The sequence below is a fragment of the Ammospiza nelsoni genome, chromosome 3 (genome assembly GCF_027579445.1).
Source record: "Ammospiza nelsoni isolate bAmmNel1 chromosome 3, bAmmNel1.pri, whole genome shotgun sequence".
Taxonomy (NCBI): domain Eukaryota; kingdom Metazoa; phylum Chordata; class Aves; order Passeriformes; family Passerellidae; genus Ammospiza; species Ammospiza nelsoni.
The window spans coordinates 52,751,133-52,764,718 of record NC_080635.1 but is presented as its reverse complement, the minus strand read 5'-3'; the positions used below and the strand labels follow the sequence as shown (position 1 = coordinate 52,764,718).

The 13,586-nt window shown below is 36.6% G+C and overlaps 1 protein-coding gene across 4 annotated transcripts in view; it reads right to left on the bottom strand.

Moving 5' to 3' along the window:
- The window catches only part of ADGRG6 (adhesion G protein-coupled receptor G6), a 110,466-nt gene that overhangs the window by 15,075 nt on the left and 81,805 nt on the right, over positions 1-13,586 (bottom strand). For all 4 annotated transcript variants that reach the window (XM_059467641.1, XM_059467639.1, XM_059467640.1 and 1 more), the window contains 6 exons: positions 11,287-11,427; positions 8,113-8,229; positions 6,968-7,013; positions 5,193-5,299; positions 2,405-2,532; positions 840-1,108 (listed from right to left, as the gene is read on the bottom strand). In XM_059467641.1, the coding sequence (XP_059323624.1) occupies positions 840-1,108; positions 2,405-2,532; positions 5,193-5,299; positions 6,968-7,013; positions 8,113-8,229; positions 11,287-11,427 (808 nt within the window). The remainder of the gene's footprint in view (positions 1-839; positions 1,109-2,404; positions 2,533-5,192; positions 5,300-6,967; positions 7,014-8,112; positions 8,230-11,286; positions 11,428-13,586) is intronic.

Sequence of the window (13,586 nt, the reverse complement as noted above, 5' to 3'; positions counted from 1 at the left end):
GGAAGAGGTTAATTTGCTTTTCCGACCACTCAGTCGTTGTCCTCTGCTGAGGTTGCCAAAGAGGATGCTAGTTGCCAATGGAAAGACATCAATTATCAGCTGCACTGAGGTCAGTGCTCTAGCCTAAGGTTAATGGCTTTGCATTGTGTTGTATTATTTCAAACACAATATGCGCATTCAGGGAGAAACCACAGATTCCTGATACAGACAAAAATGAAGAATAAAAGTCTTGCTGCCTGAGCCTTGCAGTTATTTTTCAGTATTACTTTTTCCATTTCTGTCCTGCTGTGTACATTGCTTAGGGCAGCCAGGATCTCTTGGTGGTTTAAACGCTGTGCTGAATCTCAGAAAATTTTGGTTGTTTGTCATTCCACAATAGGCTTTGTGCTTGTTGGCAAGAAAATTTAAGCTGGAATTAAAGTTTTTGAAAGTCAATGCAAAATCTCCATAGGCTTTGCAGTAACTGCAAAAGTTTCTGCATTCATTGTGTGACACAGTGCTCCAACTCTGACACAGCACTCACATTTCCCCTCTGCCACTCTGGCCTCTTTGGAAAACAAGACCAGTTTATCTGGTCTCTCCACTCATTCTGGGGCTGGGAGCTGCCCTGGGTGGGGAGCGCCAGGGAGAGTGTATTTACACAGAAGCACACGGGGGAACTCTGTGACAGAGAGGGCTGGCTGCTTGCCGGCACTGCTGCAGGCTGGGGAAGGAAACCACACACTGATATAAATTCTACTCTGTATTCCTGATAGAGAGCTTTTATATAGCAGCATTTACAAAAAGCATTTTATACAGCAGCATCCATCCTATGTAAAGATTGTGTCTATTGAACTCACCCCAGCCAATGATGCAAAACTTCAGTATGTATCGCCGTATGTACGTGTTGAACACCTTCACTAGAGCAATGTACATGTGAACAGCTTCCAGTCCCATCCATGTAAAGGTGGCCAGAAGAAAAAAGTGCAAAAGTGCAGCCACAGCTATGCAGAGGCCATCAATATCAAAGGATGCAATCCAGCCATCGAGCAAAAAAATCAGGTTAAGAAAGAGCAGGGCTGTGCTCAGATTCATCAGGATTTTGGATGGATAATCTCGTCGTAGCTTCCTAATGAGAGAAGCACAGGTGCACATGATTAACTTGCTGCAATTACACAAACTACCTCCTGCAGCTGGGCTTACCCCTTCACAAAGTCAATAAAAGCACAAGGAACCCCTTCCAACTCAGTTTGTGCAATAAGACATTGTGTATTTCTGTGTGGGATTGTTGAAGGTTTCAGCTGCATGTGGTGGGAGTAAGCTACCAGTTCTTTGGGTCCATGATGAGCTAATTAACTGCTGCAATATTTTAACAACTGATTTTTTTATTAAAAAAACCCCAAACCTTTAAACTAAATATAAACCAGTACTTTTTATTGTAAATGAAAACAAAAATAGTATAGCTGACCAGAAGGTCCTCTGTGTTCTATTCATATGTGGCCTTATATGTTAGCTTAGTTTTTGGAATATATTGTCCAGTGGATGTGGTTTTCTGTTTGTTTTCAAATAGTCTCAGGAAGAGCGAAAAACATGTAATTTTTTTAAACTGATCCCCACTGAAATGTGCGTAATAAGGGGCAGCAAACAATTTCTACCAACTTGAACCAGAACACTACACTATAGGTAATGTAATAGGAATGCAATCACTGAAGATATTTAAAACTTGAAAAGTCCCTTCTTCAGCCCCCCTTCCCCCTCCTGTCCCCAGAAAATTATCCTTCTTTAGCAGTTACTATGTCCTGCCCTGTTACTGGCATAATGCTTTCTTTGTGTTGACATGACTTCATTTTCTCTTTTTACTGTTCACAGAACTGTACCACTGCAAAATTTTTGCTTTCTCTTGAGTCACTTTCACACTTCAGCAGGACTTCTGTCGAAATTGTTGTAACAGTTGAAATTTATGTTCATTTTATCTCTTCCCACTTCTGTCTTAAGGGCTATAGAATGTAATTGCTCTAGTTGGAAATTTCTCTTCTTAAATTTGGAAATTGTTATGCTCACATAGGCAAGCTTTGGGGTTTTTTAGTAATAAAAAGCCTGTTTGACAATTTTAGAATAATATCCATCTGTTCAAAATCTAGAGGATTCTGTCTTGCCAGAAGGAACATTTTGATACACATTCCTCTTATTCCCCGGTCTTAGCAGCACAACACATTAGAAACTGGAAGAAAGACTCTGAACTTCTGTCCCCTTGAAAAAGTTTCCACTTTACAACACTGTGACGCTGGTTTTGCAGGTTTGATTTTTTTTCAGCCATGGACTTCCCCTCCTAGGGAAATAAACCACACTAACCACGTAACTAATTTATTTTATTCTGCACATACAGATTCTTCTTTGTGATGTTCTTCACGGAATTAGTACTTACTCGAAGGCAATGTATGTCAGAAGAGTTGCAGCTGAAAATATAGCAGATATTCCACAGCCTATGTAAGTGATAAAGGTCAGGACCTTGGTGTTCTGTGGGTCGATTTGCGTCACGGCTCTCTGCAGGTCCTGTGAGAGAAGGAAGAGACATTGGCCATAGGCAGCATTTCTGCTGCGAGCACAGCACTCTTTCTTGGTAATGGGTCGAGTAAAACTGAAAAAAAGCACTCTGGCAATACCACTGTAGCCTTGACACTGGGGTTCATTTTTGCTGCGTGTTCTCGGTCTGCAGTTGTTACACCTCTCACTTCCTTCCCACAGCTCTCCAAAACATTGTGCTGTAAGTATTATAACTTCTGGGAACAGCAGATAGAGCCTGATTCTGATCCTTATAATTCAGTACTAGGAATTGAAATGTCCTTCTCTGGAAAAGTCTCCAGTGTCCAAACTTTTTAATTCTGTTGCTTCTATACAACTCTTTTTCAGAAGATGCAAGATTTAGAAAAATACAGCTTAAAAGTATTCATACTGAAATGTGCAACATTGTAGGGAATTTTTGGCCTTTTTGTTATTTAAAGTCCATAGGAGTCGATGCAACTAATCATGTACAGGTGAAACCAAGGGCAAGCTATTGCATTTTGGATTTAGGGTCTGTTTTGATATAAGAACTACGCTTTTAAATATAATTGGTCAGAAAAGCAGTGATAAAGACAACAGGAAAAAAAATTGGAAATGAAGCAGGATTCTGCTTCACAAAATTCCAGGGATTTTCTTTTTTTTCTGTCTAACTGTAACTGACACATGGTACCCTCTTAGAATGAATGTCAGTGTTATTTCCTTTTTTTAAGAGTGTTCAGATTTATATCACAGTGGAGAAAATGCGTGCAAACACTAAGATATGGTTATGTCAATTCTACAGTCATTTTCATTGCTGTCCCTAGCAAAACTAGCTAGCAAAAAGAAACATTAAATGCTACAAAACTTTGCATGTTTTGTAGGAAGAGGCAGGAGCAGGTTTTTCTTACTATCCATACCAGCCTTATATGACAGTTTATTTATATGTAAGGAGATTGTTTTTTGGAAATAACTTAGTATTTAAATTAAAGTCAGAAAAAATTATTAAAATGGAAAAGCAACTAGAATGGTCAAAACTATGTAAAAATCTATTGGAATGCAGCCCAAATTCAAAGACCTTCTGCCTTATTTCCTACTGCCACTGAAGCATTCAGAGAAGAGAAGGGGCTCATTGAATATATCCTAAAGAAAGCCTTTTCTTAATCCCTTTGGGGATGAAAAGGGGAACAAGACCATCATTTAGCTTGCAAGAAGACACAAAATTTGTGGCTTTTCCATATCTACATCTCAGCATGCTGTGACGAGAGCAGTTCTATTAAGAAGGGTCTGGAAGGCCAAAGCTGAAAAAGTCAGTGTATGTGGCTCCCTTGTGTGGTTTAAGTCCTATTTGACACTGCCACAAGTTACTTCAAACCCCAAATACTTCCACTTAGGAATTATTCCTGCTGATTCCTCCTGGTGACCAGGAGCCAACATATTTTCTGCAGCTATGTTTTACAGGCCAAAGAATGTTAATTTCAGCTGGAAAAAAATGTATCAGCCCATTATTGAGCATAAACATCCACCAAAAGTTCAGAAAAGATAGCACTATTCCATTTTTTTCCTGTTGGGATTTTTTTTTTTCTTCTGGAAAACACTTCACAAGTGCGAATTGCTGGAGGCAGCTGAAGGCCGGAGGCTATGCTGCTGAGGCTGAAGTGCCCCCATACGGTTCCCTCTTTCATCTCCTGGACAGACACTGCTCTGCCAGCCACCCTGACTGGAGACTTTGCTTAAGGCTCTGACAGAGTGGGCCACGTGTTCTGTACCAGTGCTCCGTGAGCAGCTTTCTCCCAAGAGAAGGCCTGTAACATAAGGCATCCCCAAAACTGAGTAAAGGCAAGTAAGAAAACAGCCAATATGGATTTACACATTGTGCAAAAGGTGCCACTTCATAGTTTATGACATTAGATAAATCTTGTCAAGTTTGAGAACTAGATTTGCGAGGGACAAGTCAGCCTTTCTATCTAAGGATGAAAGAGAATTATTGTGCTCCCTTGACTTTTCATCCTCATTACTATTTCTGCTGTCTGGAGGATGTTTTTCTTTCCCTGTTTTTCCCTACAATGATTCATTTTTCTTTTTGTTCTGAAAACAGCATTTCTAACTATTTCTCATGCTTTTTTTTTTTTTTTTTTTGTCAGATTATACTGTTAAGGGATATGTCAGAGATACCCTAAAACTTAGGACTCATTAAGATCACTTTTTTTCTCCTGTCTCTCTAGGAGAAATATTAGTACTGAGCCTTAGTTGTATTAAGTTGGATATTATAATATGTTATTTGTATTTTGGTATCATTCAGAAGTTTTATTCTCAGGTCTTTTGTGGCACAGTATTTTTAAAACATAGAAAAATCTCATGGGTATGTTTTAATTATTTAAAAAATAATATTTAGCTACTTTTAAAGAATTTAATAATGATAATAATAACAACAACAATACTATTCTTCCACTGCTAACTTTATTCGTTATCTCATTCCTGAATCCTTATTGCTAGCTACTTTGTTATGACAAGATAACTTATGATAATATGGGGAAATAATGTATTATTTTTATTATAAATTATATGCAAAAGAAAGAACCCAGGTAACAAAAATGTGAGTTGTCTTGCCACCAGATAAAGGCTGTGTTGCTGTTCCTGGGAAAAGTAACATGGTGAGTAGTGAGCTTGCCTACCATTAGCACCCCAAAATGTGTGAGGTGGTTGCATAAGCACACAGTTTCATTTTCATTGGACTCTGCATCCACCTGGCAGCCCGCAGGGTTCCAGCCACCACTGCCACCTGTGGAAATGAAACATGAGAAACTGGTGTCCAACAAACACACGTCAACCTCTCTTTTAGAAGATTTCTCACTTCATCCTGTGCAAATGCAGAACTGCTTTCTCAAATTGAATGAGCCAGCATTAAAAACAACTGCAAGAGAAGCAGATGTCAGATTTCCTAGTTTCTGCAAAGAATCACCCCAGATGAGTGCCCAGAAATGGACTAATGATGAGAAGCAAGAGATGGAGATGTGTAATAAAGGTAGGGAGCTTTTTGGTTGGTGAGTAAGACGTGGGTCGCGCATTAAGACACGCCTTAGTTTTACCCAATAATAAGATGGTTTTAGAACTCCTTTTCCCCCCACTGATGTGATGTCTACACCTGCCTGCCTCCCACTCATCTATCCTCAGGCACATGAAGGCTTTTACGGCCCAGGAGCAGAGGGTCCCACCCTTCCTCTCTGCAGCACGTAATGCAGAAGCTCAGAATGGGTAATCCCAATGATCTCTGGTGGCCTTAAAAAAAAACATGAAGTGAGCTATTCCCAACCCACACTCCACATGAAAAGGCCATTCTGAAAAACAAGTAGAAAGATTTTGGTTTTAAAAATTAAATGTTGAAAAGTAAAAAGTGTTTCTTTATTCATTTTTTCCCTGCCAAAATATGAGCTAGTTTTGTGAAATCATTCTTATTCTCTGACTCTTAAAGACATTTTTCTCATGGCTCTTGACAAAATCCAGCCTAATTTGCTCTGTAACTTCAAGACAATCAAACACTACTCAAATTCAAAACATTCTCCAAAAATACTGTGAAGAATACTGTGAAGATGTTCCAAAACCACTTAAAACTATTCTCCACTCAAGTAGACACTGAAAATAGTTTCTTCCCTCTCTGTGTGTTTCTCCTTTAATGTGATTCTTAAGTTCAGCTTCCTAACTAGTTTCTATGATTTTTTGCTCATTTTAACCCTCACGAATTCTTCTCAGTTGCTCTGTCTGTATTTCCTACTTTGAAATACAAATTTGGATGTTAAATTTTATTTCTTGCAAGACTCTGTGTACTGAACCTCTCCACCCAAAATCCTCAGCTCTGTCTGTTTCATTGTAAGGAAGAGAAACTTCTCAGCAGTGATCTCTAAAACAGAGACATCTGGAAATTCATCCCAGAGGACAACACGCACAGGTTTGGCACTAGTGACCATTCTTTGATGAAGAATGTTCTAAAATGTTCCTTTATTAACATGAGTCTCTGTATGTGACCAAAAAAAGCTTATAATCTGTAACAGTCACAATCTTACACCTATATAACCCAGTTCTTAAAAAACTGAACAGTTAAAAGTATGGCTAAGAACCATTCATGTGTCTGAGTAGCATTAGAATTTAATTTGCTCATACAGACAGATCAGAGAAAAACTGCAGATATGGGAAAAATTGGAAGAACTTAATGGAAAAAATGTAAATGTTAAAAAAACATTTACATTAAAAACAAACTTTTTAAAGGAGTATTTAAAGTTTGCTGTTACAAGTAACTTTGTTACCCAGAAGAAATTATACACTTCATTGATGGGACTTTATTGAATCCTGAAAGGATTGATTTAGGAGCAAAATAGCCAATACTGCAACCAATTTTAAGACTCAGACATATTTATCCTCCTCATCAAATAAATTACAGTATTTTCAAACTTACCATTTTTGTTCATATCCCAGAAGACACAGGTAGGTTTAGGATCTTCCTAAGAACAGATGTAAAAGTAGACTTTGTATATCTCTTCAGACATAAATCTCATCATTTAAAACAGATGTTGCAATGCATATATTTTCATTTAATGAGCTGAAGAATCCATATAATTAGACAGTTGAATATTTGCCTAGTGTCAAATTAGAGTTTTTTTCTGCTAGAAAAACAGATTTGTCGAAATTGCAAAATCTAGAGCACTGCTTCTATGTACTGTTCAACAGTTACTTTTGCACATCCTCAGAATAATGAACTTTTCTCATTACTGAAGTTATCCATGAATGTGATGTCTTTATATAATCTGAATACTTTTACCTGTTTACTGCCTTAGGGCTTCTCCATGAATCCTCTACATAAAGCTTGAAAATGTACAAATGACTGCTGAACCCATGTGTAGGTTGTTTTGCCTCACCTTAAAATATTCATTATAATGCAATGCAAGACGAAGTCAATTCAGCTGTGACAATTACAAACCAGGTTCTCATTACATAAAAAATTTACTTAGGTATTGCATTTTAACATTTTCTTTAATGTTTCAAGTGCTAGTTCCTCTTTTGGATTAGATACTGAGAATGGAGTCAAGCTCACACATTTTCTAACTGGAACAGTATGTGCCAAAAGGCTGCATTTGGTCTGCATTTCCCTAAATTTACTGTAGTGATCTTTTATAAAGGTGTTTCTGTCCATTCCTCTGATGAAAACCACATAACAACAAAATCATTCTGGGAACTATTAACAAAGCAAATAATGTTTGGTCAAAGAATTTAAGTAATCATGAAGTTACAGTGTAATAAATTGTCATGAATATGGTCATTAACAAAGGTTTCACCAACAGTTATTGGCACAAAATTACTTCTGAGGGGCAGAATCAATTGTTTTGCAGATACATGTTAGGTCATGAATGGAGTATGAATGTATGAGGATGGGAGAGATTATTTGTTTCCATGTTGTGCTTGCATGCTTTTGTCCTAGACTTCTTAATTTTGATTTGAGTTTGATCTTACTCAAAATCCATCCATATAAATCAGGTTATAATATTAGCCTTTACCATATATAATCTGCATTCCTCTTCCTCTGAATAATCAGTCTTGTTTTACCTGAATTTTGGTATGCTTGATTGTAACCTTCACATAATCCTGAAGATCCTGAATGGTTAAGTTTCCAATACTGCATGCTACCACGAAACTGGTCAAATTGGCAGGATTTTCTGTATCCTTCAAGAGATTTAAGAAAAATGTAGTAAGTGCTTACATGGCACATAACATAAAAGCCAGAGTACACAGTTTCATTTTTGCAGCGTGCCAGAATAAGTAAGTTGTCAGCATTTCTGTACTTTTGATCACACAATATAAGAATCTTACATTTATAAAATCAAATTATGGGTTAGTCTCATGGAAGCTTTCCTATTTTTCTTGTAGTCATAAAGCACAGGCACAATTACAGACAGAGGTTAGAAGGCAAACAAAATTATAACTCAAACAATGTGGCAGATAACAACCCATGATATGATTAGCTCATTTCCCTAAACAAGGATGAACGAGCTCACTTATCTTATTGTTGACACGGTCCTTTAGTAAAGGCTAAGCTTTTAGTGAATAAAATGTTTTCTGGATATAGTTGCTAAATCACTCTCAATCTTACAATGAATGACTATGAAGTAGTAAATAAATTCAAAGCAATGTTACATACTGAAAAGGATAGCATTTTCTGTAAGGTCTTATTCGATAGGAATTGAAATAGAATTCTGACATTATCACTGACCAGTAGGATTTTTAACCTGCAGCTGACAATTTTCCAGAAGAGGTGGTTTCCTTGGAAACGAATTATTTATTGAAATGGGAGTGCATTAGCAGCGCTATTTTCTTTTGATAGGCTTCTATTGGAACCTGCATATTTACATGCCTGGTTGGAAAGCTTGGTTACTGCCTGTGGCAGATCTTAATTTAAAAAAAGTTTAGTCAAAGAATTTAAGAATTTATTGCCACTCACTTTCCCTCCCAAAATCTGGTCTGCCAAACTCCTGAACCCTTGATTCCTTCCATTTAGGAGTTTTGTTAACATAACAAGACGTCAGGTTTCAGCTCAGCACTGGGCTTGTGAGATCCCACCACTCATGGGAGACACAATAGCTCCTGTTATTATGTGGATATTATCCTGAGAAGAATATTTTATTTCCCAAGAAACATATCCAAGAATTTTCAGACACAGTATTTCAGATTATACTGGTGCTTTGTGGCAAAATTTCCTCAAACCTTAAAAACTGAAGAGGAAAGAAAATGCAAATCTCTAGGCAGTTCTTTAGTATTCAGACAAGAAAAAGTCTCTTGGCTACTACCTAAATTTGAGCATCCAACAAAGTCTATGAAAGTCCTTGGACATATTTCCACAGGTTTCAGTGGATTCTGTCTGTAGCAGATAAGAAAAACGAGACACAGTTGGTCTCTTTAGTGAAGGCAATTTAATGTATTCTTATGTGTGCTTTAAAGTAAAATACAGATTTCTACTTATTTAGCCATAAGGCTGTGTTCAGCTGAAGTTCAACAGTTCAGGTACAGATGTTTACACTGAACACACCTGTGTTTGATGAAGTGAATCCCACCCTGAACAGCTTTTATTTAGCCCTGTAAGTAAGGGAACCATCTATAATGAATTACAAGCCAAAACTTACTGTAATTCTCTCAGTTGCAATACAATAACCCCCCACTTCCAATAGTGCAAAGTATGTTTCACTGTTATGTTGAATTCTTTTAAGGAAGACAACTAATAGCATTCAGATATTTGTAATTGCACATGGAAGAAATATGAAATGCAATACAAATAAAATACTCTTATACTAAGGGATAAAGTTATTTGGTTTGAGATGGCAAATTGAGTTTATTTGTAGGCCTTATTTTAATCCCCTTTTTCTTTAACTTCCTTTATTTTTAGACTTCCTAAAAATGTGAGGATTGCACATTTAAATTCATTGTGTTAAACACATCACCCACGAAGACTTTGAAAAACACATAAAAAATGAAAGGCATTTTAGTTGCAAATTAAGGTGCAATTTTTATGGTTTTTGTTTTTCAATGGCTTATTAAGTACCACTTAGAAACGCATTCTGGCACCATTAAGGGACACATTCTGATTTCATATGATTTTATGCCATTATGACCAGCCTCCATCTGTATTCTTCTGGGTTTTTTTTATTAAAGATATTCATCCTGTTTTTCTCAAAAGCAGGCTTAAAACGAATACAATTTAAAATAAAAATACTTTGGGGTGTATTTCAGAAGGCAACTGTGGGTCATGGGTATTTTCTTGCCTAGATTATCTGAAGAATCTGGATACACTGCCAATAAAAACGATAATATAGGGACAATACAATACTACGGAGTTCTGCGGATGCACAAGGGCCAAAGGTCACTTGAAATACTGATGGGAAAACAAACTCAAGTCTTCTGAGACACATTCTACAGTTCACCATGAAACAATGTTTCCTTCTTAATTAACTCTTTTTTTTTTTTTTTTCAAATAGCTGTGGTTTTGGTTTTCTTTTTCCAAGCTGCAAACTCTTCCTAACATTTTTGGCACCTACCATTCAGGCACTATTTACAATTACCATTTGATAAGACACAAAAAATAAAACATCAAATCTACATGAGCATGTTTAGGTTTCAGGTACAAATATTGTTCTCCTTATTCCTATTAAAATATGGTATGCTTATAAGAACACAGGTATGAAAAGAATAGTGTGTGTGTATATACAGATGAACAAAAATTCTCTGGCTCCTAACCATCAGCTTGGGATTCCCAACTGAATATAGAGCAGTCAGCTGGATATGACTGCTAACCAGCTCTTAAAAGGAAAGGAGAGTACTTGGCAGTGTTATATGCCAAATTACCTCCTGACAGAAAAGAACCTGTCTCCACTGAAAATCAAGGAGTTATATTAATGCATTTTAACAGAATTAAAGGCTTTTTTAAAGGCCTTTGCTGCTTTCCTCTGATTTTAAGCAGTTGGGATACAGTTTTCCATAGATTACCCTGAGAAAAGGTTTATTTCACATGTGAGAGGAATTTGCAGTTAAACCACTGACTTCAACTCAACTTGGGCACTTCAACTATTTTGTTGCTCTGAACATAAGACTGTCTTTGGTGCCTACATTTGCTGTCATCTTTTAATTCCTGTAACTCATTAAATGCTGTGAAAGGATTACATTACGGGAAACTTTTAGCAGATGGCTTTGATTCACCCTATCTGTAGTGACTTCAAGCACATTAATGCTTACCTGAAAAAGACCATTTTTATTGAAGAAAGTAAACTGAGCCCTGGATATAACTTCAAACTCATCTTGACTTAAATTCTTCAGTAAACTTGGTGGCAGAACAACAGAAGCGATGGCACTTGTCTGATTCTTGTCAAAATCTATCTGTTAAATAAAAACAACAGGAGAACATCTTCAAACAATAAAGAAACCATATGTCGTCCACAACTGGGTTCACACTCTTAAACAGAAATATCTAGATATGGGATTAGAACCAATCAACACTAAAATTACTTGTGTCTACATTAGAGTTGATGCAATAAATAAACTTTTTAAAGGCTAGGGAGGTTTCCCACTTTTCCAGCATGAGATCAGCCTTCTGCTACAAAAGGATATTAGATACAACCAGCAAAGAAACAAACTCCTTCACTGTTATAATGATGATTTGGAAACAATGAAATGGTAATTATGACAGTCATAACCATTTTCAGTGGCATTCAGAATAGTTTTCCTCATAGCAAACAATGTTGAGAACTATAAGATATGCTCTGAATCTTTGTTTATTAAATTGTATTAGTTGCCTTGATCTGCACATCTGAAATAATTTTCTTATGAGCTTTTATAGTTTCTCTGGAAAGCAGATTTAAAAACTATTAATGTCAGTTTTCCATATTTATTGTGCTCTGTAACACAAAAAAGACACTTTCTGACATCATATAAATTTAATCTTTATAGACAATGTATCAGAAATCTAAAAGCCCTCTGTAGCCCAGGAATATAACAAGTGAGTAGGAAATAAAAGAGGATGCAACCCTGCATTTTATTAGCAATTCTGTGACTGATGCCTTTCCCACCATGGCCTACTCAAGGTGTGGCACCATATCCATTGAAGGAAGGGGAACAAGCCAGCTCACAGTATAGTAAAGCCAGCTCACTCTATAGTAAAAGCACTTCAGAATTTACTGTGAGATATGGGAACTCCCACTACTGACTCCCCCAGAGGCATCCTGGCCATGTACTTATGCCTCTCATGGACAATTGTGTCATTCTAAAAGCACCATTAGCTAATAGAAAGTTAAAAGTCATAGGCTATTGACAGATTATTCACCCTTGGAAATCAGTAAGAAGTAGTCCACAGACATCTCCTGACAGGGATAAATGCAGTTCAAAACCAGGTTGATTCTGCCACAGTAAACAGAAAGTGTGTACGTGATAAAGATGTCCCATTAGGCACTGTCCGCAAATAGAGTAGAAGAGGCTTCTCCAAAGAAGCATGGATATATTACAGGAACAATTTAATAATATGAATCACCAAAACCTAACTTAGTCAAAGTTTTGGCAAGAAACATAAAGACACAGGGGACTGAAATAGAATCTTTCCAAATTGCCATGGATAAATTTGCTTGGTATCTACTTTAAGAAAAAAATACAAGAAAAAAAATATCTGGAAATATTCTGACATACAGCTTGAAGAGTTTAATGTTCCCTGATGAGCCCAGGATAGATCATCACTACACTGGTGAAAAACGTGGGCTTTCACAAGGGAATCTCCCTCCAGCAGGGACAGAAAATATCTTTCTGACAGGCATGGAAAATATAAATGGTGCCCACAGCTGCTGCAACTTTTCTGGTAGGAAGGATGCTAAGAATTCTCAATCAGCTGTTGGAAATGTGAAAGTCTGAAAAGAAGCTCATGTTCCAATAGGAACAGTATAAATAATTTGACGAAGTTTGGATTTTATGATTATTTAGACAGTGCTGTAATAAATGATTCCTGGACGAGAAAATTCCTGGATGTCCTCAAGCCACAGATGGTAATTCCTGTTCTATGTATGATCATCTAAAACCTGGCTTCAGAATTTTCCTTTCCTCTTTCCATAAATAAAGGATGAAATCTGCAGGAGAAACATTCCTTTGATAACAAAGAACTATTCAGCTTCACAAACAGCTATTGAGCTTCATTAATATGAGAGCTAAACAAAAGTAGATTTATAATCACCAAAAAATTCTGATAAAATTGATTCAAAGGAATTTTAACTAAAATATCTAGGAATATAGATATGTGAAAACTCAAGTACATTAAATCTATTTTTTATCTATTTAAAAAAGCATTTGAGTTTTGATCCAAAGTTTACATATATGCACAAGTACTAAAGACTATTATATTACTACTACTTCTTCTAGGAAGTAGACATTTTTCTGTCTTCATTCTTTTTTTGATTTTTACAGTAGATCATATTTTATAAAATGATCAGACATTTATTAGGATTGTTGTGTTGCCAGTTTGCAGCAGAAATTTTTTTGTTTCCATACAATACTTATAC